The sequence below is a fragment of the Strix uralensis genome, chromosome 4 (genome assembly GCF_047716275.1).
Source record: "Strix uralensis isolate ZFMK-TIS-50842 chromosome 4, bStrUra1, whole genome shotgun sequence".
Classification (NCBI taxonomy): Eukaryota; Metazoa; Chordata; class Aves; order Strigiformes; family Strigidae; genus Strix; species Strix uralensis.
The window spans coordinates 125,648,424-125,676,305 of record NC_133975.1 but is presented as its reverse complement, the minus strand read 5'-3'; the positions used below and the strand labels follow the sequence as shown (position 1 = coordinate 125,676,305).

Below are 27,882 nucleotides of genomic sequence, written 5' to 3'. Positions count from 1 at the left end.
TGATATAACTGTACATAATGAAAGGAAATTGCAGGCTATGAAATTTCTTTAGACCTTTTAACATTGTTCAACATTTTTTCCCCGGCATAGGTTCTTTAATGGCAGAAGAACTGAATATCATGTCAGCAACTGACTATTAGTTCTTGGCAGAAAGGTTTGCATGGGCATTTGTGACAACCTGGCAATGAAATAATGGTTAGAGTTGGCTGACTTCTACAGCGGCAGAAACTTAAATGAGCTCCATCTGAAAGTAATTGCTTTCAAAATACAAAATAATGATGGCAGAGGGAGAGAGGAGAGCGTGTGTGTCTGTGTGTGGTGAGGGGCGGGGAGGATCCATCACTTATCTCTGGATGCAGCACTACTGTGAGAGCTGTAGCTGTGAAATTGGTAGCTGGAGCACACGTCTGGCTCCAGACAGAGCTATGCAGAGCGGCGTGCTGGCTTCCCGGCTGCGAAAGCTGGCTGCTCGGGACTGAAGTAGAGACACGTCAGTGTGGAGCTGGCGTATCTTGACCCCTGTTTGAGCACACGGCGTGGATGTGAACTACTGCACAGCACCACTACTAAAAAGTGCCAAATTGTAAGCTTTGACTTTCCTAAACCATGTTGCTAACTAATTTTGTGAGCGTAATTGCATCACAGTTAAAATACTAGTTTAGTTTAATATCCTGGAAATAACCCACAGTTTTTTGCCACCATGGCTGGGAAGAAGCTGTTGGTTTGCTACAGGCACTCTTTCTCTGAGTGCAAGAATGAAAAGCAACCTGCTTCATAAATCCCCCTGCCAGAAGATGGGGAATGAGCAACCACCAGTGGTGAGAAGTGTGGAAAAGGTGGGAGAACTCTCACAGGCTAATCATAAATCCTATTTTCTACAGGTAAGCATTACAGACATTGGCTAATTCCTGGGTGTTTTCCACAGCAACTGAACACAAAACTTCTCAGTGTTCAATGAAAGCCCTTAGTACCACTCTGAGCTCTCCTCAGCGTGCGCTTCCCCTCCCCAGCGCTGCTGTAACTCCCTGGTTTAGAAAATCAGTTCCACGGTGGGAAATAGTCCAGCATTTCAAACTAGCAACAAGCATCAGTTGGTTCAACTTTGTATTCTTCCTCCAGGAAATTACAGTCAGCTGCAAAGGAAGGGATCTGTGCCACCGAACATGGGCTCCACTTCTGAATTTTTAATCTCTTGCTCCGATGAGCCAGAGAGTGGTTGTGCTTCTGCTGACACCGTTGTGTCAGCACACAAATACAATGACTTACCCAGGAGGGGCAGGGTCAGCACTGTTGGAGCATTGGGCTGTCTGCCCCCCACGACACACTGACAGTCCCTGCAGACATTGGCAAAATTTTAATGACAGTACTCAAACTGTACAACTGAGAAGCGATGGCAATGCTGACTGTACACAGTGTGTCTCTAGCCATTGCCCAAGATGAAGCTTATAAAAATGCACAATTCTCTCTCAAGATACTGTACACTATTCAGCAGGTTAAAAACTGAAAAAACCTTTCATTAAAAAAAGTCATTACATTATTTGTATACATCAGGGATAGTCTACATAATCATGTTCATCTAGAAAATAATGTGCATTATAAACCATTTCCATGCAATTCAACAATTTCTTATTTCAAAGGTGGTATAAAAAGACAACACAGCAATCCTAACTTCTAGAACACTATATGTAAAACAAAACAAATGTGCATCCTTTTATTGAATGTGTTAGATGAATAAACTACAATAATGAAGATTCAGAAAGGTGTAGATTTTTTTTTTGTTTCCAGCAAGTGACTATAGTACCAAAAGACACAGTTAAGGTGAAGTGTGGGCAGTCATCATTTCAGGCAAGTTGCCTCTTCAACTGCTTCTTTGTCATGCTATGTTGAAGATTACTGTGATGTGGTTTCTGCATCTAATAACTCAGTATTCAATCACCTTGTGAGCTTAAGAGCACTGCACCTATAAAATAGTGTATCTATTGCATCAAAGTATAAAGTGTGTTGCTTACAGTTTAAAAATCTATAGAAAAAGTTTGTTCTCCGTACAAAAATGCTGAAATCTTGTCAAGATATACATTTTGAGATGTGAAATTTAACACATTGCCTGCAACAGCAGCAACCTGCGCAGCGGTGTGTAGGATGCAAGGATGCTGTAGTGGCTGGTTTGGGGAACTAATAGCACAAAAGTTTCTGTATTTAATTACACGACGTCACTGCTTGGTTGATGCTAGCAGCATGAAAAAAGCACCGCAGAGAGTGTGTTTTGGTATAACTGAAGATTCACGGGCTGCTTTCTAAGTTGGCGGAGGCCCATTGGTGTATCGCAGCATGGGATAGAAAGAACGGGCGAAGTTGTTTGCCTGGGTGCAGCTGTAGTCTTCCTCAGAAGATGGAATCATGCAAGCCAGAAGTAAAAGCAGTAGAAAGAACAACTGAAGAGGTAAAGCTGCTCGTAATACACGGTAAAAGAAGGAGGGAGACCGAGGAATTGCTTGAGTAGGTTGTGGATGGCTTTCACCTCTGAAAAGGAGAAAAAAAGAAAAAAAAAAAAAGAGAGAAAAAAGGCACTTCAGATTTTGAATTAAACAAGTTATTTTAACTCCCTCTCTAGGGCTCACACTACCCTTCCAAGATGCAGGGCTGCGTATCTACAGGAAAATGCACCACACATCAAACACTTTTACTGCAACTTGAAAGCGTGCAAGACTGCTCAGCGGGAAGCCAACTGCTGGTTTGGGTTTACTGTCCTTACTGCTAAAGAAGAAACATTTATTTGTAATAGCTTAGATCTGTGCTTTCTCCCCCTATTTTCATATGCCACTGCACTCTAAAGACACGCTGAAATATAAAGGAAAGCCAGTACTCAGACTGATTAGGCTCTTCTCTGCCTTGGCATTACTGAGATCTATCCTTTGAAGAGGCCCCGATGTACCAGGGGTGAAGTTCTCCCTTTGTCTTTCATGGTGTGGTTGTAATAAGTGGCTCTAAGCTCCAAGTTTCTTTTTCCAGGTATGCTGGTGGAATTAAAGGAAGATTTAAAAGTAAAATATTCCCCCATTTGGCACAAAAAATATTTTGTCAAGAGTAAAGACAAGCCAAGGCTGCACATCAGTGCAGAGGTCTAGGAGCAGGAGTGCTAAAGAAAACCAGAGGAGACACTGCAGGTAGGCAGAAATCACCTCCACCTGTATGCCAGCCTAGGAGGAAGAGCTGCCCAGTTTCTGCTGGCACTCAGCTCGCCTCTGCTGTCTTCACTATCCTCCAAGAGATCAGGCAAATACAATATAATACCTTGTGCTGCTGCTGCTTCTGCCATCTGCAGTTCTCCTCACGGTGATCTGTTGAGAGAAACAGCTTTTAGTATCCAGAAACTTGTAGTTTCAGAAACTACAAGGAATTTCTCTTTCTCAAAAAAGACAGCTGTAGCCTTTAAAATCCTCTTGTAAATTCTGTAATAAGGTACATGCATCCAAAAGGTAAAATAATTAAACTTGAGGAACTTTTAGGCTAAATATATCAAAATATGCTATATGCTGATAGCAAAATATTAGAAAAAAAATACTTGCCGCCTTCATAGCAGGGCTGGATTTCTCTGTGACTGGATTATAACCTCCTGAGTCCAAGTCATCTGGAACCAGCAGGAATGCGCTGGCATCCTAAAAGGCAACCACACCTTCCTCTTTAAAATGCACGTTCAAAACTCACAACAGATGAAGTGCAAAGAGCCATCTTTCGTTGCTTCTCTGTAGGTGCACAGCCCATTGCCTCTTTAGATGGGCATAACCAGTGGTAAACGGTTCTCCAGCATAAAGAAATGTTTTACTATGCACAGCCTGAAGGAATTATGATGGAACAGGTGTGTACAGCTAATAACTTGAAAATATCTCTATCCGACAGCTCTCAGGATAAGGAACATATTGATATGAACTACAACCCCTGTGTGTTCATTACACACTCCCAGACTGATACTTGGTATGGATCATAGGGTAATTCAGGTTGGAAGGGGCCTCAGGAAGTTCGTCGAGCCCAACCTCCTGCTCAAAGCAAGGTCAGCTACAAGACCAGACCAAAAGCCTTACTGAAAGCTTTACTCTATCTACTCTTCAAACCCCTCGAGGATGGAGACTACCCAACCTCCCTGGGACATTTCAATACTGTACTAGCCTCATGATGCTGAAGTTTTTCTTATAGCCAGACTTAATTGTTCTTTTTTCAGCTTATGAAGTTGGAAGTACTTAAGCTTTAAGTCAGTCTTTAATAAATACCTTTACTCTTATCAGGTTACAACTTTTCAGTAGGAAAGCTCCATGAACAAGTATTTAAACTCTGACTCACCAGATTTCCTTGTATTGTTTTTAAGTCATGCGAAACTTGTTCAATAAGCTGTTTCAGTTTCCTTCCAATTACATGGACCTTCTCATCAGCTTCAATGTAATCACCATCTGATTTAAGCAGCAGGTAAGCAGTGAGTTCTTGAAGTGAGTTTACTATAAGCTGTTGTTCCAGCAGCTCTTTCTCCAGTTGCTTAGAACAAACAAAAAAAACAGTGCAACAGAACGTTACTCTCAACTTTAAGGATGTTCTCATAAAAGGAGGAACTCTGGAAGGCTTTAAAGAACAACTCAACCTGCCTAAGAATCTGCAATACATAGGAATGGCTATTACAGCTACATCTGAAATGAAGTTCTCTTCAAGAGACTGGTTGTACCTGCTTGAACTAACATTTAGAAATAGTTGTAGCAGTAATTAATTCATATGGAAAAGATTAAATCTTGGAAATTGGAAGTCTTACTCCAGCATAAAGACTGTTCATAAGGAACTTAATTATGATGTGTAATTACAGAAAAAATGCCTCATATAGGCAATCTCGAGTCCATTTCAGAAACCAGCCACATGCTTGAATACAGCAGGGTTGAGGACAGGCTGCAGACATCTTGAGAAATAAACATAGTGCTCTTCATTTTGTGGTGAGAGCTACTGACTCACTGGAACAGCTGAGGTGCTGTAGTTAAGATTACACTTACCATTAGCTCCTTTAGGCTTTCCAGTACTGTATTGAGGTCAGCATTTGGATCTGTGATTTGTGCTTCATTCCTTCGGCTATCAGCACTTGCTAACCATAGAATTAGTTTTTGACTCTGATCGTGGAAGTCCTAGAGAAACAAAAGGTTTGCACATAAGAGAAAAAACACTTTTGCAGTGCTTTCACCTGGCTTTGCCTACAAAAAAAAATGGCCAGCCCCAAGCAGACAAAACCAACAACAAATTCACGCTTAGTGAGGCTACTGCAACCTAGTTAAACTATTCCACCTACATAATAAAAGGGTATATCCAGTTTAAAGATATTTTTACCACACCCTTTAAACCCAACAGAGTCAAGCTTATGAGAAAATAAAGTGTCTTGGATTCTGAGCAACCGCTCCACTGATGTGCAGGAATTACCCCTCTGCCCTTTCCCCTTATCTACCCCTCAGCAGCACCCTAAAGAGTTGTTTTCCCTCATAAGCTGGCATGTGGTATGCACCTGGCAATGCAGTAGGGCTTGTTGTAAACCTTTCCTCCAGTTGTCCAATGCATGAGTTGCTTTCTCCCAATGCAAGTTCACCTTCCGAAGCCTGTTCTGAAGCTCTTTGAACTCCGTGCTATCTGCTTTCTGGAATTCTTTGCTGCTCAGGTTAACGGAAAGCACCACTGCCTTGTAGTTATCAAATGCTTTAAGCATGTCCTGGTAGAAAAAAAGAGGATTAGGAGCTTCTAGGAATGATGAAAAACATGTTGTTTATTTACAATAAAACTACATGCTCAAAAGTGTCACAGGTATTGGGGAAAACTGTTTGAATCTGCTAAGGAACACAGTAACGTAGGTGGCCTTTTTCTGTTGCGGTTTTGTTTTTTTAAAGCCAAAACCTTCACTTTGAAGAAAAATCTGGCTGGGCTTGTGCTTCTCCCTAAGTCACAGGCATTATTCCACAACTGCCCTTCATTCCTCTGAGCCATCTTTTTTCCCTCCCATTTGGACAGATATTCCCACAGGTCATCACATGGTATTTCCTCTTGATTTATTAAGGTTTTACCACCTCAGAATCCTAGAATTGTATCATAAAATAATGTTGAAAGGAACATCTGGAGGTCTGTACTCCATCCTCCTGCTCCAAGTAGGGCCAACTTCAAACTCAGAGCAGTCTGCTCAGAGCTTCATCCACTCAAATTTTGAGTATCCCACAAGACGCAGATTTCCCATCCCCTCTGGGCCCCTGGTCCCACACCAGGCTACCCCATTGTGAGAAATTCTTTTTCTTCTCTCTAGTCAGAGTTTCTGTCAGGCAATTTCTCTGACTTGTCAAGGTCCCCTCGAATGGCAGTCCTGCCTGCTTTCCTCCTCTCCCTTAAAATTGCAGGGGGAAATAATACGGAATTTGTGAAGTCATGGCTGTATCGTCTAACCACATTTATGTTAAAGTTGAGACGATATTTCTGAAGGTTTTTTAAAAACATGAATGCCAAACAATACCTTGTATCCTCAAGAAGTTTACAGTTTGAATCAAGTGTACTCAGTCTTTTTCAAGCTGCGGGCTCTTGCAGTAGAAAAGTAAGAGCTGCAGGATGAGTCCTGCAATCAACACAGCTCAGATTGCTTTTCTTAGCAGCCTTTGTAACTAGGAGTGTCAATCTATATATTCTCAAGATCTGCGTCCCACTTGTTGAAAGCCACTGGTCCAAATTACATTTCACCCAACAAAGAACTCTGTCTCCCTCCTTCAAGCAACAAAGTTTCTTTCAATATCAGACAATACAAACAGTCCATCACAGACTTCTAAACATCAATAAGCCAGTCTGCAGCCACAATGGCTTTATCCTTATCCAGGGCAATTGGGATGTACTGGCATCTCATGAAATTCAAGTCTTAGAGCACAGCGGCTCTTTTAGACACCCATAGAAAGCCAAGCTGTCTGAAAAGGGAATTTACAGTCAGCTGGACTCCTCTTAAGAAAATGCAGAAGAGAGAAGGAGAAGTGAAGCTCTGCTCTTGAAGAGGTCAGACATCCAACCCCATCCTGAAGGGAAGCACTTCCCTCTGTCCTGCAGAGTGTCTAGTTTGTGAGCAGCAGCCCAAGTGTGATGCCAAACTAACCAGCAGCCTCAGGATTTGGGTGACTCCATACGAGGCTGCTGGCAGAAGGGTGAGCACACAGGGATTTTGCACTCCCGCAAGTGTTAGGAACACTTGTTCTGTCTGAGTTCAACCTGAGGCATTTTGTTACCTAAGTCCTAGGGACCTAGCACTTCCATGTACCCTGGTAACCTGCTGGTTCAACCTGCAGACCTGACTTAGTCCTAATTTACGGAAGCTGAGAGTCATAGCAGGCAACATAACATGACCACACATGCTGACAAATATTCAAGTTATTGTCTCTAACTGTTCTATTTCTTGGCTGAAGATTAGCAGAGACTGAATTTATTTTTCTTGTTTTTAACTAATTCATTCTGTTTGATGAGAAATCTGCATTTGCAAAGTGAAAAAATGCAACTGCACATTTTGAAAGGATGTATCCTTCAACTGTTGGACAAAGGTGCTATTTAGAGGTAAGATTTTTTTGCTAAAACACCATATTGCTAAAACCCACAGCTTCAAAGCAGATCCTTCTCAGGCTCCCTGTTGGAGCTACAACCTCAACCCCAACCCACTCCCCACCTTAATTGAATTAAAAAAAAAAAAAATCAGCCCAGACTTTGCAGCCTGTAGACCCAGATAATTTTCAATCTGTTTTTGGTTTGCATATAGGGGAATGGCACAGAAAAAGTCCAAAATGCTGATACCACTGCTCAGAATACCCAACCCCCCATGACAGGGCCTGATCCTAGGCATTTGGGGAATCTAGGCCTTCAATATTTAGCTTTTTTCTATGTTTGTTTTCTAAAACAAAAGGCCTAAAAAGAGAAGTCTGGGGCTGAATGTCTTGAGAGAGAATAAACACACTGTTATTAGCATTCATGCTAGGAGCATAAAGAGCATCAACATCTTGAAATCCCACTTTTTGGTATGCCATAACTTACTTTCAATTTCTTGACCCTTTGTTCCAACGCCTGCATGCTGGCTGGGGGTTTCACTTTTTGCAGCTCTTCCAGCTCTTTCTCAGTTTTATCAAGCCAAGCAGAGACGTCACTGAGATCTGAGTTCAGCTGCTGCCACTGCTGCAATTTCTGTTTCATCCTAAGTTTATTTCTGAGGTCTTGAGCTTGGATGAGCTCCCACCTATCAATAATGCCTACAAATGATAGAACAACAAACGTTTAAATCTTCAGTAAGGTGAAGAGTGCGTAAAACAGATGCAAGGAGTTCTATGAGTAAATTATTCTCCAGTCTACTCAAGGCCAAATAATTGCTACCATGTAGATCCTGCTACCTTGAGATTCTGCAGTCTGTAAGGTTCATATCACCGGTCAAGTTATTCACACAGTAATGCTACACAGGATTTTAATCACAAAAATTGAAGATGTTTTAATTCACTTGGAAGAATAAAGCATGGAATTCAATGAGCCAAGCTGTGATTTGGTAGACACCAAAATTCATCAGGAGACAAAGTATGATCGAGTAGTTAGGACTTGGGTTTATGTTTCATCACTTCAGTGCTAAAAGAGATGGAGGTGCCACTTGTGTGATCACTAATACTTATTTCTGAAAGCACATCTAAGCCCTTCTTACGAGATTTTCCTATTCATCCCATGTAATGGGACTCAACCCTGGTCCATGTGTGAGACCAGAGACCTAAACTAAGTAAGCTGGTGCATATAGCTACAGTCTTCTTTTTATCACTTGATTTGCTTTTGTGATTGCAGTATAGATGTGTTATTACAATCTCAAGCACCTGAAACCAGGAATGAGGTCCTAAAGAGGTTAAGAGAACCAGCTTATTCGCCTATTTCAAAGAAAGGACCACAGTGAAGACAGTGAAGAACAGAATACATTACCAGCTTTGACAAAACATTTCTGTAAATGGGAGCTGTAGCATCTTGTTATATGGAGTACCAATAACTGAGAAAACGAACTACAGCAATCTTATTTTAGACAGAGACACACTTCTTTGGTTTGAAATCTGATTAAAAGTCTCTGATGTATTCAGTATCACACAAAAATGAAATTGTTCCCATTCATTCCAACCAGCAAAGAGATAGAAGTACATTGCAAGTGATAAAAACCTCAATTCTGGCAGAAAATGTAGAAGCTTAGAACAGCAAACACGGGCTGGACAGTACCAGATGAGAAGGCAGCTCAGCAAAATACATTAATTTAGAAAATAGCGGTTTACTTCTATTTTCTCCCAAGGCAAACGTGCTGCCTTCATGCCACCTCTGCTTCGTCTCCCCCAGAGTCACAGGACAAACACCACAGCACCAAAGCCACTCCTAACACTCTGTACCTGACTGCTTCTCTGCAGCTGCTATATTCACAAGCTCTTGGTCATCCTGGGGTTCTTCATCGCTCATGTTAGCAGAGGTAATTTTCTCCTTGACGCTGCTGCTGCTTGCAGAGCTAAGCTGCTTCACCTGGAATGACATTTTGGTGGGTGAGCCGAGCAGGTTAACAAGCAGTCAAAGGTCAAACTTCATTTTGTGTTACTTTAGGGTGGTTGAGCTGCTGCTGAGCTCTTGCATGTCTGACTTAGCACTGGGCTTCTGTCTCTTTGCTTAACAGTTTGTACTGGCTCTCTGGGCCTTCTCAGTAAAGAAACACACACCATAGTGACGCTAATTATTACAAGACTGGACATGGCAAATTAATTGCTTGTGCACTACAGGTACCAGACAATGTTCATTTACTGATGCTTTTTGTTGGATTCTGGATCTTGGCAATAAGACTCAGACTCTAAGGCTCTAAGACTGGATTAATGATGACAAAAGCAGCCAGATACCAGTACCATTTTGTGCCTGGAAGAGTGCTGGCAACTGGTGCAGATCCACTAAGCCTGGCAAAGCCACAGCTGGCAAACAGCCACCAAGGCTGAGGTACCAACAAACAATAGCCATCTTGGCACATTTTTTAGTGCCCAGAAGCAGATTAAATGGTGGGTTGCATGCTAGAAAAGGACCCTTCAAATTGGTCTGCTTAGGAAAGGGAGATACGTCAGTAAGTATCAAGGAAGGTATTTACAGCCTCTCCTTGGGGATGGTTAAATTTTCCTAGACTTGTCCTATGGCAATAGAGGAAGTAAGTTCCTCCAGACACTGACTCTGAACAGGAGCCTAACAACATTGTTCTGAATTGCTTTAAAGAAGCTTTCCTAGCAAGCAGATAGAGACTCTCACTGGTTACCTGAGGCACCAGAAATATTGTCTAAGTTTGCATAAAGTGAACATTTCCCCCGTGACTAATCTTTTCCTTGATGCTGGAGGTGGGAAGAGGATGGAGTTACACAGGAACAACAAACAGACTGTGTAGTACAGGTTTAGTGCCCACAGAGCCTCCAACTCACATAGTCTGGCTTATAGGGAGTACTTGTCTCTGGACCAGACAACACATTTCCAACCATCTCTGCCTGGTTGTATCGGTGTTTCCTGCAGACTGGGCTATCTGGAGAACGCCAAGGATGAGCGTCTGAAACAGACTTTCCTGAAACAAATAAAACCAAAACCATATGCCATGAGTGCAAAATCCCATCTCCACAAGGAAGCTGTTGCTTTGTATTAAGTTAGAAAGCGCTCTGAATAAAATGGCATCAAGTTATGGCATAAAAATGACAGTTTTGCAGCTTTCCTTGCAAAGCATGCACATTTGCAAAACATCAACAGTGTTTCAAAGGTAATGAGATGAGAGCCATGCAGTTATGGGACATTCTGTTTTCTTCTGGAAAATGCTTGAATACAGATATGAGTATTCAAAAAATACAAGAAAAGGGCTGCACTGTGGTTTTGGAAAGTTTGTATCCCAACAATACTACCAGACATCTGCAATGCATTCCAGTAGGGACAAGTATAGACATGTCCTGATTTGGAGAACGTTTGTTCTGGATTTAACAGACAGGACACACACGGTTCTGTCATGCACAAAACACAAAAAATACTTGCAGAATTGGAACTACCGCCTTCAGTAATTATGCAATCAAAATTAGAAACAAACAACAAAGTGATACTACCCAGAGCAAACCACCACGAAAGTACCAAAAGACTTTGGATCAATCCAATGAAATGCACATTAACCACCTCGGCATTTACCAGGCAAAATCTAAATGGTATGTTCTTGACTGCTTTGGAATGTACATGTGAATACTGCAGCGTAAGAACACCATGACGGGATGAGACATGGTGTCCACACAAGGCAGGAAGTCAGACATTACATATGAGAGAGGTTGAGGAATATAGCGTGCAGCACAGGGAGATTGCCATGTTCAGACACATGCATTAGCAGGTGCCTACCAGAAGATGCTTTCAAAGTTTTTGTGGTCATTTTAAGATATGCCTCAGGATTTTCAGTGATTTCTACATCTGAAAAAAGAATAATGTCATTTTCCTCACTATTCAATATTTTCCACACTATTCAGTATTTTCCAACTATTAAAAACAACTGAAACAATGAGGGACAGCAAAGACAAAGGACAAAATAAGTTGTTGGTACTATTTTCATCAAATATTCTTAAAAAGTAAGGTTTCTAAAAACCTTATGTTTCTGAAAAGATAAGCTTGGTTTAGACAATACTATTACCTTCATCAAGATATCTAAGAGATGAGACTCTCCCATCTATTAATAGTACTTGAAAACCAACCAACAGCGTGGGAGCAAGACCTCAATCCCCCTCCCTTCCCTCACAGGGACATCCTGCAGTTGTCCATGTCAAAACAAACAGCTGGCAATTGGTTCTCACCTGACAGAGCACTGTAGTATGTTGCTTCTTCTTCATCTTCGTGAGAGGAAGAACCTCCCACATCACCTGTGTGATCCCACTCGAGCGGGATGGAGTCAACACTGACAGGGGTTTCACAGCCTGATCTTTCATGACCTTGAGTAGGGGGCATAAGATGGCAAAGGGACTGCGTTGAAGAGGGCCCCTCGCCGATGGCCTTCTTATGCCAGGGATCATTCTGGATTTCTCTGGAGTCTTCTGGATCTGTCTCATTTTCAGAGGTCTCTTTTTCGTCATCCAATCCCTAAAAATAAATAACAATTATTGCATATTAGTAAGATTTAAAATAGATCTACTCTGCTTAATGAGCTAATGATTGAGCCACACAGCACTACTAGGGACTGTTTTGAGTCAGCTGCAGCAATCGAAGACCATGTGCCTAAAATTAAGGGAAGCATCACTTCTGTCTCCTTCCTCTTTTGCCAAAACAATCCTCACATCAGCAGCTACCTCCCCCCTTTCAAGACACTCAACCACCACCATAAGATCTCTCTCTAGGTTGCAGAGAGGGATACTCAGTTCCAAATGGACTGCACAGGTCAGCAATGAACAGCTACTCATAGATGTTCATGTTACTTCCTCTACCTGGCTTTCTAATAGATGTTCTTTCTTTCTGAGCCAAAGCAAACTGAGAATCATCTGAATGTTCCCAGTGAAAAGTAAAGAACATGCTGTTACCCATTCAGGGTTCTCACAAGAAAGTGGACAGATGGAGCCTCACAAACAAATCCATAAAGAGATATTCTAAGCATGTTACTGAAATTAAAGAAACAAAGTGATATTAGAAACACCAAAAAAGCTTTTGAAGCCCTCAGACCACTACTATCTAAGTATCAACCCTGTGAATTACTTCCATGCTATTATCCAGAGTCCCAGCAAGAGAGTCATGAGGAGACAAGACTGGCGACAGAGATTTAGCAAAGCTGGCACAACTACTGAGGACCTCCTGACCCCTTTAGCTCAAACCACTCACTCAAGCAGCTAGGGATAAGCAACGAGCGTTGCAGTTTAAACATCAAAATATTTCCAAAGCACAAAACCAACTGTTGCTTCTTACAGGATGCCTTGAAGTCAGTCTTTGATGGAACCGGGCAACTCGCCCAAACACTTCTTGACAGTATCGATGAAGTTCTTCCAATTCATCTTCAATCAGGGTAGCATCCAAAGGCTCACTCTTCTGAATCAATTGCTCCCCAAAAACGATTAATTGATCAATCTTATTGGTGTTTAGTGTTATTTCCTGCTGGAAACCCTATTTGGAACATACAAGAAAAATAATTACTTCTGCAAATGCCCCTTTCTAGCCTAAAGTTTGTCCTTTTCTCGCCTACTGCAGTGAAAGAAAAGCAGCAATTGACATTGTTGTTTAATTTCATTTGGCAAAAATCTTTTTACTCAAGAGGTCCAGAGGTTTGTTTTATTAGCAGGATTACAGTTCCAAATGAAGTGGCGTTTTCCACCCATGTGTACATCAATATGATTGCAGTGTCCTGAGCCTGCAGGGTATCATGATATGAGAGTTCAGCTAATCAGATTTTATTTTTTTGTTGGGTACACACAATCTTTTTCTCAGTAGCAAAGAAGTTTGTTTGGCTGGTTGGGCTTCCAGCCTACAGAACAGTAAATCTACATCCCAAAACAACTGGGAGAAATGAGAAAAGAGCATATGAGCAGGTAGCAAAGAACTAGTATGTTCTTTAGAGTCACAGTACATGCCTGCTGTCTTATTTCTGTCTGAAGGTCCCAGCTACAAACAATGCACTCAAAGGAGAGATCTTACCTTAATGCTAAAAAAAAAATTCTCACCAGAAAAAAAATGCCTGAAATTAGGACCGTAGCTTTTACTTTTAACCTGCATGTGTTCCTTTCCAGGCCAGATATCACTGTCACTGAAACTCAATGCTAGGAGAAAATGGCAGGATAGAACTGAGCTTGAACACTGAATCGGAGTTTAAACCGTACAGTTTAATCTTGATTCAAAGGACAAGTCTTAACAATTTACTGTTGTCTTAGAAATAGAGCCCTACAGAAATCTGTTGGCTATTGTGATGTTCCAGAAAAGTAGATGATTCTGTCAAGAGAGGGCAGCCAATAGGATCAGATGGGCTATATTAAACAACTGCTTTATAAGAATACGTACATTTAACTGGCGCATTTTGTCATCAAAGTTACTTTTTGAGAAGTGCTCCACGTTTGTCAGCTGAAGGTCCATTTCTGTGAGCCAAACAAGGATGCTTTCCCTCGTTCCCTCAAACTCATCTCTCCGATTGGTGAAGTGCTGAATAGGAAGAAGTGAGCCAGTGTTAGAAAACTTCAGATACTAAAGAAGATGGTCACAGTAGCCCTCTGAAAACAGTGTTTTGTTTCAAAACTGCTCTTCACATTAAAGCCCTTCAGGGCACAAATGGCAGCATGCCATGTATAAAAACTGTGCTTCCTGCTGTGATACTGGAACAAAGTGTCCTATCTCAGTAGACTATTTGTATGGGAGAGGGCATAAAACTTCAGCAGTGCAAGATGCTTCTATAAAACTATATTCTTGCTTCCACACTATATGCCTTCTCCCACATCATTATACCAGTGTAACAGTTATTTGGACTCAGGTTTAACATCTAATTTGTTCTAAATTTAAAAGACAGACAGACAAAGGAAGCCAGCCCCATCTCAAAGTAATTAAAACTGTGACATTAAAATCAGTAAAACAATGGAGAAATTGCATTATGGATGACCTGATCATGCCAGTGTAATTAATGCATCATTTGACATGGAAGCCACGAGGAGGTCTCTCTGCTGCCATCTCCCACAGAAACTGCTAACAGACATGCAGCTTGCAGTGCCCCAGTTCTCCTCCATGGATTTACTGTTCAGGAAGGGGATCATATAACATCCGAAACACAACACCCCCTAACTGCACAGATAAAACCCCATCAGTGCTCTCACAGCCTCATCCATTGACTTTTGGGATCTAATAGTTTTCCCTGTCAGTTGTTTGTAGCGTTGCCAAATTTAAAAATCAGGCAATGACAAGTTTCCCCCAGGACACAGCACAGAATATCTGCCCAAAGATCAGTTTAACTCAACAAGCAGGACACTTCTTTGAAATATCACAAATACACTCTTTGACGACATTCCTCAGTCAGGTAGAGAGTGCAGCAGGAGCTGGTGACAGCAGCATGCTTCTCCATCACATCTCCATGTTTAAAGTCTTGTAGATGAACCACAACTTGGCATACGGTAGAGCTGCATTGTAAACTCCAAACTGTATTTGCACTGAGGCCCCTTTTTTGTCTCTCTGCCTCTTATTTATGGAAAGGTGCAAGTGCATGAACGCATCCACCTACGACAAGACTGGGTAAGATAAGAGAGTGGGATAGGAGCAGCAAGACCTGCGACACACCTTCCAAAATTTGCACTCATTCTTCCCCTTCTTCAACTACCAAGGACATGTTTATGCCATGTACTTGGTGACCTTTCCAGAGGTGCTTTCCTCTACACCGGTAACTCAGGACACAAACCCAACAGGAGGATGTGTTTTGCCCTTGGGTAATTCCTACAGAAACTTGCAAGTGCTCCTCACTCTCACCCCATGGTGCAATTACCTTGAGTCTCCTCAGAATGGCAGCGACTCGTTTCTGGAGATTATCCCAGCGCTGGTTGCCTTCATGTACCATCTGCTTCAACTTGCTGGCTGAGTCAGTGCGGTTCTCACGGGCCAGTCGCCTGTACTGCTTATTGATCAGCTCCAACTGAGTGAGACGTTCATGAACGTGCCGTTGGAATGCCTGCAAGGCAAATCAAGAAACTCAGTTCCCTTGCCAATAAAAGAAGGGATCCAGATGATACTATCCATCAAGAGAGGTGATGATGCCCTCTCCTTAAAAACAGACCTTCCAGCTGCAAAATTAAATCCAGAGAAGGACCCATATTTTAAATCATCTACTCAGACTTAGCTCATCAGGAAAAGGAAGAAAGAAAAAAAAAATCAACCCACAAAGGTCTCTTGCCTATAAAAAGCGAATCTTTTAACTTACAAGCAGGATCTTGTCAGTTCAGAGCATTGGATTCTCCACATTAAAGAAGTTCTGGAGACAAATAAATCAGCTAGATACCTGGCGCCCACATACAGGCCAAATTATTTACGTTCTCTGAACATAAATACTGTCGAACTGATGCTTTTTAGTGATCCAGGCATTTCACACAGACAGTAAGTATTTAGCAGGCTGACCATTCAGCCTGCCTCTGAGCATAAAAAAATGAATTAAAAAAATTCACCTCAAATTTCTTCAGCTCCTCCTTTGCATGTGTGTACAAAACCTCTGAAGAATTAGGCTTAGCTGCTGTACTTTCAGATGATTTTAGCCAATCTTCAAAGCGAGAGTAGTCATCCAAAAACCTCTGCCATAGGCGCCAGGTTTCCTCAATTCTGCAACGGAGATGTAAAAATGGAAAGGTTTTGTCACGAGCTAACTGTTAATTTGGGATTTTTTTCTTTTTCAAAATTCAGCTTGTGGCAAAAGCTACAACGTTTCTTTGAAATGCTGCCACAGGCTTCTTTAGGAGGGGTAAGAAAAAGAGACTTACTTCATTCGCCTTTCCATAGACATGGCACAAATGTTTCTCCATCGTCTGTCCAAACTCCTGGTAGTCTGCTGGATGGAGTCACACTCTGTCTCATTAGCACATGCATCTGAATCATGTAGCAGGACTTCGCAAATATTAAACACGGATTCCACCCCTGCAGTGTGTTGCTCTATGTCTCGCTGCAGATCCTGCCATTGACAAAAGAATAGCTTGAGTAGAAGGAAACACGCAAGGCTAGACTTCAGACATACCCTTTCAAAATGCTGCAGAGGATGGGGAAAGAGCACTTTGTGTCAGGAAAAGCTTATTTAGCTTTAGAAAACAGACTTGCAGGATGAGCTGTGCAGATGACAGGCTGACAGGTCAGGACAGAACTGCCATGCACAAAGGGATTGTCCAACTTTGGTTTCTCAATGAAAGCTCAATCTTCCCATTAATAGTCTGGACAATTTTAATGTGCATTCAAAATCCAAATGTTACACATACCATAAACACATACTTATTAATTTTGACAGTACAAGATGACAGTGTCTCATATTGGCTTGCTACACTGTAAGACTTGACAAAGAACTTGTAGCACACTTCATGTACTTTAGTGACTATACGATCACAGGCTGGTATCACAAAACACAGAAACACTGCACACAAGTAGCTGGTGTTACACTACTTTTCTTATTCCCTCTTGCAGAGCTCCCATTTTGACAGACTATTTCGAAGGGTCTAGCAAAGACCCTTTGTCTAATATACCCTACAAGGTCTCTTCTCTAGAGCCTGCATCTTCACATCATAGTCTGACCTCTCATTCTGTACTTCCTAAAGTCAATGTAATTGAGTAACAGAAAAAGAAAGCCTGATCTAAATATTTCTTATTGAAAAGGCAGCTCTGTACGATGCTACCAACTGTAAATATTAAGAAAATGACAATGTCCACTACATTTCCACTTTTTCAACTCATTTCTGACTTTCCTAGTGAAGGATACAGAGACTTTTGCTTGAATAACACGAGAACATCAAAAACAAATTAGTGTTTTACTGACAACAGTGAACAGGAACTCCCATTAAATGGCACTACTGATTTCAGTGAACAGAAGAAGCAGAATTGGTTTTGCTCTAGACTTACAAAACCAGAACAAAATAAAACAAACAACCCCCCTCCAAACAGACACAGCTTCTAGTGAATACAAAAGGAGTTGAAGGAAGATCTTCCTAGAAGTCAACAAGCTGCAAGGGGTCAAGTATCACCCAGTGGCAGTCTTCGGTGTTGTTACATAGGTACCTGAAAGGGCTGAGCCATAAATGGTCAAAATTTGGCTTGTGGGATTTGTGGTAATGTACAGCTTTAAGGAATATAGAAGCCAGAATCTTTACATAGATGAGAGACTGCCAGAAGCAGACCCAACATAATTTTTTGACAGCTTATTAAGCTGTTTTCTGAGCAAGAGGCAGCAGTGTCTTTCTAACACAGGCTCTATGTCTGAGAGCAGGCTCAACCCCACTACTGGTACCTGGGGTATACCTTCTGAATTCATTAAATGACACTGGATTTACAGCTGTATTAGCGAAAATGAGAATTTGGACCGCAGATTACAAATCCACTCTACTTGCACTGTGGTAACGTTGCTGACACAATCTCATTACTTTTGGTCATGCCTGGGTTCACAGAATAACCCTAGGCAGAATCTTTGCTGTTTTCCAAGCTATTATTCCAAATGATCTGACAGTATTAGTGGGACAAACACAACAAAGTAATGGGGCCAGGAACATACACTGAGCCCAAAAAGGTACTTTTCCTTCAACTCTGCACAGTATTGCCCAGAGAGCTTAAACAGACTACATGCTGCTAGACTTCTGCATTAGTGAAACAGCTTTGAAATCTTAAAATTAGTATTATTCATGTTTTAATCTTCATCCTTTAATTGAACAAACACGCCATAAAACATTTATGTGGATGCACAATGCTTTCAAATGTTATTATTCAAGACTGAACAGGTAAAGCTTTTCCAGTCATGGATGTCAAATAAAAGAAGCCTGTAGGGCATATTTCTCACCATCACTCTGCTCTTGCTGAAATAATTGTTCAGATAAAGCCAGGAAAGATCTTTTTACTTGTCGCGTTCAGATAAAGGTTTCTCTAATGTGGAGCGGAAGACATTTTTTTTTTTTTTTTTTTTTTTTTTATTGTCTTTTTAGTCAGCACAGTCTTCTCACACTCAGCCTGACAAAAGGTTACAGTAGAAGGAGTCTAGAGGTGCCCAGAGGTCTGCGTTCCAAACAGAATCCAAACAACAAAGCAGTAAGTAGCTCTGAGCAGGAAATGATGGCTCTTCCAGCAAGCTGAAGTTTGAATGCTCCTAATAAAAATAAATTAGTTTGGACAATTCCTTTGTGCCCCACATTCTTCTCTGCCAGGCAATTTATCACAGCCTTTGAGAATGCAAAAGGTTTGGATGGGGAGAAAATATCTCCTTGTTTATGTGACCATTCACAATGCAGATTAAACCAATGGCTTCTGGTGTTTCACCAACTCCTGCAGCGGAGTTGGTGGGAGTCATCTCCACTCCTGTCACAGAGGAGCTGGCCCTTTGCATGATGTCTGGGACATGAATGGATGGAGAGCCATATCAACCAGCAGAGAACACAGCCCTCAGGTCTGGGTCACTTGGGAATCTTTCCTTAGATATGAAAGCAGCAGCCAGAAAGAGAGAAGATGGGAAGGATGAGAAGAACACCCAAAGGTGTTCTTAAAGGCAAATGTAATAAAACTTCCATGCTTGACAGCTTTATTCTCAATCCTCAGTTTTAGAGCAAATATTCTTGTTTAACACAAAGGCCAGATGACAGCCAAGGTCATTCTCAGCCTTCCCAGGGAAGCACTTTGAACCTGGGCAGACATATAGCACAGCCCTGAGCAAAGGCTGACTCCACCAGCAAGTCTGTGCTTTGGAGAAGCTGCTTTTCCTTCCCTGGCTGCTTGAGAGAGAAGTTTACTCCACGACTACCCAACTCATCTCACACTTCCACTTGGCTGGGATAGCTGGCACATTCAGCTGTGCCCAATTTGCCATCTCCAGCACTTAAAACCAGCATAAATTCTTAAGATCCCTCTGATAAGCCACTGTCTTGGATAAATGCCTACACGTACTCAACCAACACCCAAGGGTGCTAGGTTGGTTCACACTTATGCCTCAGCAGGATTCATGCATCATCTCACCCAACCCTGAGGGGATCTTCAGAGCCTGCCTACTGGACTAGGCCTCAGTCAAAGTGTGTTTGCACAAGTCCACCCTGCAAAACTCAAACACCTTTCCCTGCCAAGATTGTTCTGCTGTCTGCAAGGAAAGAGAACTGAACTAGTGAGGGCAATACATCAAATCACAGCACTTAAATCTGTCACAGCCAGTTTGCAGGAGACGGCATTCACGCCTTGTCAGCCTAAGTCATCCTCGTGGATTTTGCCCACTATCTGTGCCCTGCCTAGCTCTTATGAAGTCTGCTGTACTTAACTGAGCAAACTATCAAATGTAAAAATGCTTTTGTTTGTATTCTGCATGTTTTCCTTGGGTAGAGGGGGGAAGGGAGAAGTGGGGGTAAGTCAACACAATACTGAAATTACAGCAAGCAAATAAAAATTTTCCATGTAATGCATCTTGGCAGAAACATGCCGTGAAAAGCAAACAGTTAGAAGGCCTTGCTAAAGAAAAGAAAAGAAACAGGTGATTTTAAACCAGGACCAATTGTAATCAGCAGCATTTTAGCTCATTTACTCTGGCTGCTGTTATTTCCCACCTGCTGTTCTGCCAGTCTCTTCTGGATTTCTTGGTCATCACAGATGTCATAAACAACAGGCTTGGAAAGCTCAGACTCAATCCGGGCCAACCAGGTGCGAAGGTTACTCATGTTTTTGTCCAATAGTTGTATAAAAGCAAATGTTTCCTTCAGTTTCTTCACCCTAAGCAAACCAGGAAGAACATTTTGTTACAAAGATCTGCAATCAGTGGAAATTATGTCAGCAGAAGGCGATGACAGGCATGGCTTTATGAAGCACTTACTGTCGCACCAAGCTGTTGCCTGTAAATCAGAGCCATGTTTTAGTCAAAACCTACCTAAATTGGCTCAGCAGGCCTCTGCTCTACAGCTGCAGGAAGGTCTTGTGTGAATTCTTTAATGAAACTATATGAGCAGAGTGAATTTTTGTAGCCTCATTCATCTGCTAGTGAGCTCTTCAGTCAGTTCTTGGCCATTTGTCTAAGTGGGAGTTTGTACCGTAATATGCCGCAGTTAAACTAAAATGGGTATCTATGGTCTGATTTTCCTGCTGTGAATTACGTTCAATGTCTTCTTCGGCAACCAACAGGCCCATCCTAATCAGCAAGGCACCGCTCCACCAACAGAGGCAGAATTTGCCCAAACCACAGGTCCAACACCTTGGGCAAATGGATGCTGACGGGAGGAAAAGGCCTGAACAACGGCCACTGTAGAACTTACAGTGCCACGACATTAAAAGCTCTTCTAAACAACACACTGAAATGTGCGGAGACGTGCCAGACTCTCCTGGTGGGTGAAAATGAAAAAAACAATCCTGAAGAGGGAGAAAATCCAATGGCTAGAGCGAACTGTGCAGCAGACAAGCAAATGAACCATCAAGACCATTTGCTTTTGTTACAGCTGTTTGTAGCACAGCTGTCAAACTGCAGACAAACTTTTCATCATTTCCAGCTTTTACAGCATATTCCCATGTTAAAACCCCTTATCAGCCCCTCGAATTATCCAAGCAGCATGTTTGTACATTTTGGCAAATTTGTCCCCATGTGTTGGAGGAATATCTGTTAAACTACCTCACTGCTCCCAAATCTTTCCATGAAATTCTCATTTATTTCAATTCCCAACAAAAATTACTAAAAAGCCCAACACTGGGGTGACACTTCTCTCTTCTGACTTCAGATTGATATTGGAGCTTGCCATATAGACCTTGGTAGTTAGAGGAGAAAACAAAAAATCTAGATCATGATTTCCATCCGACCTGTCTTAAACATCCAGATCACAAGATGAGATGAACTGTACCAAAAAGAATGTATTTCTCTTCATGAACTGCAATGGTCTACCCTGCTCTACTATAAACATCAACACTGCAGATGCTAAAGTCAGGTGAAATCATTCCCCCCCTGTCCTAGGAAAAACCCACTTCTTAGCCAGCACCACTTCCCTGTGCTGTCCTCCTGGCTGCTGACATCTCTCTGATGTCTAGTTCTGTCCCTGTGCCTTGGAATAGATTTTTTAGACCTTGCAGGTGATTTTTAAAACGCAAATTTCTGAACTAAACCCTAAATTACTGCCTGGTCTAGCAACTACCCAGATGAGTCTCATTATCTAGGTCAAGTGCCGTGCAAAAAGTTAAAAGTATACATTGTGAAAAGGCAAAAAACCATTTCCCATTCATCAGCCACCATCACTGGGAACTGTCACCAACGAAACAAAACCAGCAGCTGGGACTGGAAGAGCAGCTTGTACAAGGGGATCACCACATGGCCCAATATGCAGGAGACTGTTGAGGGGTCTGAGATGAACACTAACATTGTGCAGGCTAGGACTGGGGCAGGGTAGGGAGGATGGGATCTCATTTAGTGCAGGCAGGGACAGATTACACCAAGACAGAAGTGCCCTGACAGGGTACCTGGATGCTGGCTTCATGCAAAGGACCTGCCCCTCCCTGCAAGAGAAATGAGGAGTTTCTTGGCCAACCATCCTGCCTGCTGCCAAACTATCCTAGTAAGTTTTAGAGGAGAGGGGTCCAAACTGCTTGTAAGGGAGTGGCTTTTGTCGTTGTCTGTTGCAGCATATGATACAATGACAGAAGATATGCAGCTAATCCATAATGAATATGCCACTCTGTAAGAAACAACTTATTAGCAGCCTTAAATTAATCAAAGGGGATACATCTGTCAGCTACAGCCTTGATTTAAGATAAAGCACTTACAGAGGAGATGTTGGAAGCGATCCTGCTGGATTTGTTCAGTCCTATTGGTTACTGCAAAGGTACAGAGTAAGGCCAACAAATATGGGGTCTCATATGGATTGGCAGAATGGGAAGCACCTTCCCCTACCTCTTGTCCCAAAGGACCAGGCAGTACTTTTGGCTGTTTTACAAGGAGAGCGAGAAGAGAACAGTCCTACTAGGACTCCTGACAAGTAGTTAGCAACTCTGCACTCTCCAAAATGTAAAATTACTCTTGTCTGGTTGATGCAACCCTGCAAGCCAGCCCGAAGGATCTGGCCCAAGTCCACAGTCCACCTTGTTCCTGCCTTGCACCCACAAAGCCACCAACTGGTGTAAAGTGCAAAGCCCTGCCTCTGCCCCTTTACACTGATGGTGTTTTCTACTGCTGCAGCTGATAGAGAGGAAGCCAGAGGATGACAAAAGCATTTAGCTGCTCTCGCTTTCCTTAACAAGCTCTGTTCAGAGCTCTGCTCTAAGTTCAACCCTGTACGCAGAAGGCATCTGGCTCCCAAGCAAACAGCTCTACATAAATCTTCCTGCTCCTAGTTCTGCTTCTATTAAGTGGTACTCAATGAACAAGTCATACTCTGGTAACGGTACAGCACTTTCTTGTCCCATTATGGGCTGGCAGTAATTTGCCCAGGAGACTTAATTCTTCCTCCACTTTATCCCTGCTTCTGTCCCACCAGTCAATTTGGATCCAGTTGATTAAGATGGTCAGCAGGTACTGTGACTCCCCAGGGCATGTGGTCCACCAAAGATGGGTGATTTGGGAACCCTTCTCCCTGGTGAGATGGGACGATATAAGCTCTGTGTTGAGCACTGGAAGAAAGAACCGCTAGAAGAGCCAGGCCCGAGGAAGAGTCTGAGCCAAACATCTATGCTGCTACACTGTTAACTCTGCGTGACTTCAGGCCAGCTGGGAGGAAAGCAAGGCTTGATGGCTGCACTGTCCCTAACTGTATCCAGCGGCAATTTATTCTCTGCATATTCTGTGATGTTCCCCACTAGTGCTTTGGAAATGTCTCTCCTGCAACTTAAAAGAGATGCACATGTTGGGACCATCTGATGCCACAGCTGACCTGCTGAGACCACAGCTTACTGTGCTGCTCAGTGTCACCTCTGCTTCGCTGGACTCCCTTCTCTGTCTGTATCCACCTGTTTTCCATCCTGAAGTTGCATTACAAAAAAATTCATGGGTTGCAAGACATCTTTCTTCACTGTGCATATTCGATAACAGGTAGGTGAATACAGCCAATTAAGTCCAAAACAAAACCAAGGGGTGTCAGATTATAAATAAATGTCTCTATGACACATTTCAATAAATTTAAGAAGCAAGTTTTAAAATCCAAGTGGGGTTTTTTGCACCAAAAACACCCCAAAGAATATAATTTTTGGCTTAGAATCACTCTAAAATTGAAGTTACAGGTATTACCATAAATATACGGGTCTTTATCTACGAGTGCTATAGAAGCAACAGTCTTGAAGACAGCATCACTGTGGTACTGTGAGCTTGTATTTACTTTCTAGCAATTGCTATTACAGACACACAAATGTAATTAAGTAATTTAATCTGCTACATATTCTGGATAGAATATGGCATTTGTTAGTCATTTAACAACCGTTAATGCTCTAGGTCATTAATCTCAAACTTGAGCTAAGCAGCCAGAGAAGAATAAAAACCTAACAGAAGTTCACATCAGTAAATAGGAAGGCAGCGCTGTCCAGACGTTCACATTGGCTGATCTGCTCTTGTTGCAGTCAGCAGACACAGAGCCCCTGGTAAAAGGTAGGGTTCTACACTAAAGCAACAGGCAAAATGATGAAAAATTTAAGCACTCTGCTTGAGCACCCTCAACTTACACAAAAGTCACAGGGAACTGCCATTTCTCTGGCTACAGCTCAAAGAAAACCCTAAACCAGACTAATTACATCCATAAAAGTCTTACATTTGCAACAACCCTTCTCAGATGCATTTCTGCACACTGAAAGTATTCCTGTAAATTACCTGCTCTTTGCATGAAAGAAACCCCATGAACGCTTTTGAGATGCATCCTGAAGGGACTATTTATCCAGAAAGACAGGCCTCCTGGGAGCTGAGTGCAAGCCACCAAGCCTGGGGGCAAAAGCTCCCCCCACGTCCAGGTGACCGATCACAGCGAATTAACAGCAGTTCAAGTGCAGCAGAGGAAACCAACTCCTCCCAGCTACCCAGAAGGTGGAAGAGGCTGCCACCACTGTTGATTGAATTCTTCCTTTACAAAGTAATTCTCAAGGTTATTTGGTCAAACAGGCAAAGCTTACTGTTTCCTGAATAAAGGCCTACCTATCCATAGTTCACTTCACAATGAGAACTCACCTGCCACCATTCAACATGCCCCAGAAGCAAAAAAATAGTAATAATTTTAAAAATCCAACAAATATCACCACTGATCTAAAAAACCCCAACAAACTCAAACATCTCTTGTATTTTGCAATGGGTTCAGCATAAAAGATGTCCTGATTCAAAACAGTGCTTAGACACATGCATAAAATGCCTGGGAAAAGCCAAACAAAGCCAGTTTCTAAATGTCTTCATTTTTACACCAAAATAGAAGTGGCAGAAAAAGGACAAAGCTAGTAGATTATAACTAAAAGCTGGCTGCAAAAGTGAACAGAAGGACTAACTGACCTGACTCAGAGATTGGATTTGGGTCTTAATACCCTCGATGAAGTTGCCAGCATTGGGTTACAAGAGCAATGCATTAAACTGTTTCAGGCTGAACCACTAATACACAGAATATTTTGTAGTAACTACTCAGTAGAAGGTATCTCCAGGTTGACTGAAATGTATTCACACAAACATGAAGAATTGCAAAATGCCTGCCAACTGCATTGAATTAGCTGTCAAAATGCTGCAGGAAAAGGCACAGAGAAGCTCAAATAAGGTAATAAGTAACATTCAAATTTTAGTGTCTGAAGGAATGAAAAACATCCTGATATATATTCCAAACTCTCCTTCACAAGCACAAATGTCATCAGAAAAAGATGTTACATACATTTCTTTTTAACCTAAGAGGAGCTGAAATTGCCCTGCCAGCTGATAGGATTGTTTACAACCTGGTAAAGGCAAATGAGATGCACAACCCAGGAAACCTTTGTTCAGTAAGTTGCAGGGCGAGCTTAACCATGTGAGGGACAAAAGACCCGATTTGAAGAGGTGATGTCAAAGGCAAATTTTAGGCCTTGGTAGAAAATGCAAGGACGTTTCTCTGTACATCGCCCGGCCCTGGCACAATGCGAGGAAGCCCCCGCGTTTGGGGGCTGTGTTAGCCCAGGGAGCGGAGCAAACAGCGGGTGTGCCGGAGGAGGCTTTTCTCGCGTTACCCTGCTGGCGAGTCCAAAAGGTTGTAGTCGCAATCCCCACCGTCTTGGGTGTAAAACCCCCAAACACGGCTGATTTTAAGCGAGAGGCCCCTGAGCCCTATTTTTCCTGCTAACGCGTCGCATCTCCCACTCATCCACTTGTCCAAGGCGAATTGCGGGGAGCCACCGGCGCAGCGGTGCCCTGCCCCCCTCCACCGCCCAAGGCCGCCCAGTCCCGCTGCGCCAGCGATGCGGGCTCGAACAAAACCCACCCCGACCAAACCCGCAGCCGCTTACCAACATGGCACTTACGGTTCGCAAGAAAAAACCATTCCTCAGCTTGCAAATCCCAAGCTGCAAGGGGGATCGTCTGTGCAACCACGGCAGGCATGGAAGAGGAAACCCCTCCTCCACAGATGCCCTATTTATTCGCCGCTTTAGCATCCCGCGTGGGGGGGAGGCTCGCCCGTTCTCCTCCCAGACCCCCGGAGCTGGGGAGACACTGTAGCTCTCCCCAGTTTTAACCCCTACGTTTTGGTTGGTATTTTACCTGGCAAACGGCCGCATCCCTCCTCAGAACAAAACCACGAGAGCTTTATTCTGACACAAGAGAATTAGCACGCAAAGAAGCGCACGCAGAGCGGCTGCCTGCGGCTGGCGACAAAAAGGTTGCAGGCTGGAGGCTTTGGCATCCAAAAAGGTAGATGCGGTGTTCATTTCTTGTGCAAAAGAGGGATTGGAGCCTCAGACCCGGATGATTTGCAGCAGCAGAGTCAATTTGAAACGAAACCAAAAAAACGAGAAAACGTACATCCACGCACAGGCACCACGCACCCTGATGTATCCTTATTTCCCCTGCTTTCTTCTTTCTCGCCTTTACCATTATATCCCAGGTATTTAAATACAAATTAAATCCCCCACACACTAACCTGTCCTTTCTTTAACCTTCCAGTGCAGGCAGAAGGCCTTCGGTGCAAGTAGCCTGTTACGCCGGAGGACAAAATAACCCCTAATCTTCATTTATGATATTGTTTGTGGAAAAATACACTGTCATGATTTCTGTGTGTTATTACTGGCAGAGATCACGGGGTGGGAAAAAAAGGCGGAAGTCGGAGAACCTTGGATTAAAAGTCACTCCCCATCCTGCCAATATTGGGAAAAAAATAAAGAAGTTACGATAATCCCACCAAAAATGCAAGGAATGATTTTGAAATCAAAGTTTTTTCAGTGTTCAGGTAATCTTCTGCAGACCTGTATTGGCTTGCCAATTGCTCACCTTGAATATATGGCAGGATAAAAGGTGCCTGGGAAGACAACGCACACCGAGAGAGAGCTTCAGATATTTGCACAGGTAAATTATGCCCAGTTACCTCGACAGTTTAACCTAATCATGGTCCGTGAAGGTTCAAAAATGGTAGGTCTGGGAAAATGGAGAAATAACCCTCCCGGCTTGACAGCCAGACACTGGGAATGGTGACAGGGTGCAGAAGACAAGGACTCCCCTTGCACCACCAGCTCCCCCTGCTCCCGGTACACATTGCATAACCAAAATAAACCCAATCATCCTTCCTGATACGATAATGACTTCTGTCACAGCTTTTGCACTGATGAGAAGCGTAATACCTAAAGGACAGGGAGCCCGGAGAATGCGGAAAGAATGCAGGCACTTTCTGAGTGGTATTTCAACCCCTCATTTTTTTTTTTTTTTGCACCAAAATAAATACAAGAATGAGATTTTACAGTAGTACTGCCACAAACCAGCATAATTCTGCTGAACGTGGCTGTATTGTTTACTGGGGGGCCTCCCTTGCCATGCAATACTGATCTGCAGCAATTTAAAGAGACCTTTGGACTTGGGAGCGCACCCACACTGACTGTGGGCTGCCCAGCCACAGCTGCGACAGGGTAAGACAGCACACCAACATGGGGTGCCTGACGATCTGCCCTGCCAAAGGGTAACCAAAATGTGGCGGAAAATAAATAAGAGACCAGCTGAGAGGTGGTATGGATTCACTCGCTCCCCATACCTACCAAGCTGGGGCCCGCTGCCACCAGAGCGGCTAT

At 42.8% G+C, this 27,882-nt stretch overlaps 1 protein-coding gene across 7 annotated transcripts in view; it reads right to left on the bottom strand.

The window, feature by feature from the left end:
* Positions 1-1,339: 1,339 nt before the first annotated feature.
* The window catches only part of SYNE2 (spectrin repeat containing nuclear envelope protein 2), a 195,642-nt gene continuing 169,099 nt past the window's right edge, over positions 1,340-27,882 (bottom strand). For 5 of the 7 annotated variants that reach the window (XM_074869023.1, XM_074869026.1, XM_074869027.1 and 2 more), the window contains 17 exons: positions 20,265-20,427; positions 16,479-16,666; positions 16,170-16,320; positions 15,497-15,679; positions 14,038-14,175; positions 12,955-13,149; positions 11,859-12,141; positions 11,413-11,481; positions 10,473-10,609; positions 9,420-9,546; positions 8,056-8,267; positions 5,525-5,725; positions 5,025-5,153; positions 4,336-4,524; positions 3,567-3,656; positions 3,292-3,338; positions 1,340-2,520 (listed from right to left, as the gene is read on the bottom strand). In XM_074869023.1, coding sequence (XP_074725124.1) covers positions 2,295-2,520; positions 3,292-3,338; positions 3,567-3,656; positions 4,336-4,524; positions 5,025-5,153; positions 5,525-5,725; positions 8,056-8,267; positions 9,420-9,546; positions 10,473-10,609; positions 11,413-11,481; positions 11,859-12,141; positions 12,955-13,149; positions 14,038-14,175; positions 15,497-15,679; positions 16,170-16,320; positions 16,479-16,666; positions 20,265-20,427 — 2,728 coding nt within the window. In that variant the 3' untranslated portion in view covers positions 1,340-2,294. Of the gene's footprint in view, positions 2,521-3,291; positions 3,339-3,566; positions 3,657-4,335; positions 4,525-5,024; positions 5,154-5,524; positions 5,726-8,055; positions 8,268-9,419; positions 9,547-10,472; positions 10,610-11,412; positions 11,482-11,858; positions 12,142-12,954; positions 13,150-14,037; positions 14,176-15,496; positions 15,680-16,169; positions 16,321-16,478; positions 16,667-20,264; positions 20,428-27,882 lie in introns of those variants that run through there. The other 2 variants (XM_074869025.1, XR_012628988.1) reach the window with 2 other exon arrangements.